This window comes from Orycteropus afer, unplaced genomic scaffold (genome assembly GCF_000298275.1).
Source record: "Orycteropus afer afer isolate SDZICR_OR568_19922 unplaced genomic scaffold, OryAfe1.0 scaffold00519, whole genome shotgun sequence".
In the NCBI taxonomy this organism is placed as follows: domain Eukaryota; kingdom Metazoa; phylum Chordata; class Mammalia; order Tubulidentata; family Orycteropodidae; genus Orycteropus; species Orycteropus afer.
This window is the reverse complement of record NW_006922106.1, coordinates 766,137-769,680: the sequence shown is the minus strand read 5'-3', so window position 1 is coordinate 769,680 and position 3,544 is coordinate 766,137. Positions and strand designations below refer to the sequence as shown.

Below are 3,544 nucleotides of genomic sequence, written 5' to 3'. Positions count from 1 at the left end.
AGATTTTGGAGATAAGTCCTTTGTCAGATATGTCATAGACAAATATTTTCTCCCAATCTGTAGGTTCTCTTTTTATCCTTTTGACAAAATCTTTTGATGCGCACAAGAATTTAATTTTTAAAAGGTCCTAGTCATCTAGCTTCTCTTCTATCTCCTGCACATTCTGGGTTATGCTTGACATTTAAAGTCAAGTGAAGTTAAATACCATACCCTGACTCATCAAATGTGAGCATCAGCCTTTCCCTAAACTCTGCTGAGTGTCCGTATGAAACCAGGCTTGGGGTTTTTAACTTTTAAACCCATATAAACCATTTTCTTCCAGGTAAACAAAGGGATTGTGTGTTCTTTTTTTGTGTCTTTCACACTGATCAGTACACACTAGTGTGAATACCATTAAAAAAAAAACAAACTCACTGCCATCAAATCGGATCCTACTCAGCAACTCCTTGGGTTTCTGAGGTGTATCTCTGTGCAAGTACATTGCCCAATCTTCCTTCTGGGGCGGGGCTGGTGGGTTGGAACCGCCAGCCTTCTGGTTAGCAGTCAATGTCTGCATACCAACCAGGGCTCATGACTGTATAACAATTAAAGTTCTTTGTTAGAGGTTTATACCACATCATAAAAAAGTCCTGTTTGGTCTGACTTTTAATGAGTTATGTTGAAACTAAGCAGATCTTTTAAGAACATCTAAGGTAAAGGAAGGAGTCTCCATGATGCAGTGGTTAAGCTCTTGGCTACTAACCAAAAGGTCTATGGTTCGAACCCACTAGCTGCTCTGTGGGAGAAAGATGTGGTGGTCCGTGTCCTTAAAGACTGATAGCCTTGGAAACCCTCTGGGGCAGTTCCAGTCTGTCCTCTCAGGGTACTGTGAGTCAGAATCACTCCGTGGAAGTGGATTTGGTTTGCACTTTGCTTCCGTAAAGATTACAGCCTTTGAGACCCTCTGGGGCCAGTTCTACTCTGTGCTAGAGGGTCACAATGAGTCAGAATCCACTGGGTGGTACCCAACGACAATGACTTAGCTTACCCTTCTCTCACATTTATCCCCCTGCGTTATAATCAGTTGCTATGTTCCTGGGGGAGCTCTGGTAGCGTAGTGTCTAAGGCACTTGACTGCTAACCAGAAGGCTGGTGGTTCAAACCCACCAGCTATTCCTCGGAAGAAAGGTTGGGCAATCTACTTCCGTACTGATACCGTCTTGGAAACTCAAGTAGGGGTCGCTATCAGTCCGGTCCAACTCGATGGCACATAACAACAACAACCTATTCCCGGGCATAAAGATGAGTGTAATACGTGGCATAATGGATGGACACAGGGAAGAGGTAACTATCAGGGGGAAGTGGGAGGGGAGCTGTTGCATTATGGTAAATTATAGTCAATGTCTTGAGACAATGTGTATATGAGCTGCTGTATGGAAAGTGAATTTGGTCTGTAAACTTTCACCCAAATCACTATTAAAAAAAAAAAAAAAAAAAAAGCAAGGCACAATCAGGAAATCTACCCAGAAAGGAGCAACTGTTTTCTCTTGTGTGGAAATTTCAATGGATTAGAATAGAAACCAACTACTGACTCAAATAAACGGTAATAATTGGCTAGACAATGAGCATTCCTACCTGTGAAGCTCCAGGAGAATAAGTGGGACACACGAATGACAGGACAGTCCTCTCAACATGTCACTTCCAACCTGACCTGCCACAGAATTACCCTTACTGCCTTTATTTGTTCAGAAATGAACTGTTCCAAATCCGCTGAATTTCAAGAATTCCCCCAAGGACAACTGAGGGAAGATTGCAGAATCGATACGGAAATGGTCGACACTTTCTGAACGCCAATGGTGGCTAGCTACTTTATAAGATGAATGCAGCTCTCATCTAGAACCTATTTCCTAATTAGGAAAGGCACAGGAGTTCGAACCCTGGAGCCATTCCTATGCCCTCGCCAGCTGATGCTTTAAACACTACAAGTTCTGCTAAATATACTCCCTCAATGTGCGCCTCGGATCCCAACGAAAACAAGTGACTGTGCTCAAGGCCGGGGTTCTTGTCACTTTCTCAACCATTACTAAACGGCAAAAGCCTCTCAGGCAAGCAAGCCCTCAGAGCGCCAGTGCCAGCTTGAAGCTGCCATTTCCCCAGTGGGAAAGGGAGACTGCTGGCTGGCATGGGGCCCGCTGCCTGAGCGGGATAAACAACGGAGGAGTCACTGTGATCCTTCCAGCAGGATTAACGAAAGCACTTCTGCAAGGCTGGCCTGGGAGAACAGGGAGTGGAGCCCTGGAACGGCAGACAACGGTGCCAAGCTTTGCCAAGGGCAACGCCAACGTGGCTATCCTGAGGCTCCAAGAGATCCCTGCCGGAGGGCCTTCGGAGCCTTCTCCACCCTCTGCTTTGGTGGGAGGTGGGGAGAGTGAAAGCTCAAGTGGACCCTTAAGAAAACGTGCAGTCTTTCCCTTCCTTTCTTCCCATTTATGACTGGTAAACAGCCACGTGAGCTTGCACCCACTCACAGATCAATGATCTGTCTTTTAGACACGACCAGTACCAGTTGCCATGGAGTTGACACTCCCCACGTGTCAGAGCAGAACTTGTTCCCTGGTGTCTGTGACCTTTTGGAAATCACCAGGCCTTTCTTCTGGGAGCCTCTGGACAGGCTCGAGCCTCCAACGTTTCTGTTAGTGAAGCATGTTGACCACTGGAACCACCCAGGGGACTCCTTCAGAAGTAAAGGCAATGGGTTAAAAAGAATAAAGTTCTTCTGGCACTATTCCACCTAGTAGATACACCTCAGCCAACAGCGGGAAATCGATTTTCTTGCCGTGAACAGATCTTCTAAGTGTGGCCACTGTAAACAAGGTTCCAGTGAAGAAGACGTGCTGTGTAACAACTTTAAATGATTAAATGAAATCCTTGGCCATCAAAACGCAGACACTTTCCAGAGCCTTAAATCAGCCTACACATTCATAAAAATTACATTATCCACATTGACAGGGAAATGCAAGTTAAATATCCATGAAAACAAATGCATTAGTTCTTAAAAACAAACTCACAGGTGTGTATTTTTTGGGTCTGATGTTTTTCCCTCAGGATACTAAAAACCATACCCAGTAACACTGCCTAAAAGCCCAGCAGGAGTAAGGAAGTCAGCATTATTTGCTGTTTCAGTGCCATTTCACTTACCTGCTGCTTGATTCTGGGGTTCCATCTAATGTAGTAATTTACCCAAAGTTCCAAGTGGCGCATACTGGCGACTGGATATAAAATGCGATTGATCTCTTTAGTATAGAAGGGATTTTTGAATTTTTCTTTATTACTGTTTATCAGTGACCACAGAGAAACAGTTCTTTCTGTAACTTTCTATCAAAAAAGAGAAAGTGGAAAGCGTAAGTAGAAGTGCACACACATACTTTAAAGCATCATCTTGCTTCGTGTGGCCCTCTGCTGAGTCACACTCATTTATGTTGTTGTTGTTGTTGTTAAGTGCCGTCGAGTCGTTTCCGACTCATAGCGACCCCATGCACAGCAGAACGAAACACTGCCCGATCCC

At 44.7% G+C, this 3,544-nt stretch overlaps 1 protein-coding gene across 1 annotated transcript in view; it reads right to left on the bottom strand.

Annotated features, from left to right (window-relative positions):
- Positions 1-3,544, bottom strand: part of MTM1 (myotubularin 1) — a 93,966-nt gene that overhangs the window by 4,426 nt on the left and 85,996 nt on the right. The window contains 1 exon segment of the mRNA XM_042782927.1: positions 3,178-3,354. Coding sequence (XP_042638861.1) covers positions 3,178-3,354 — 177 coding nt within the window.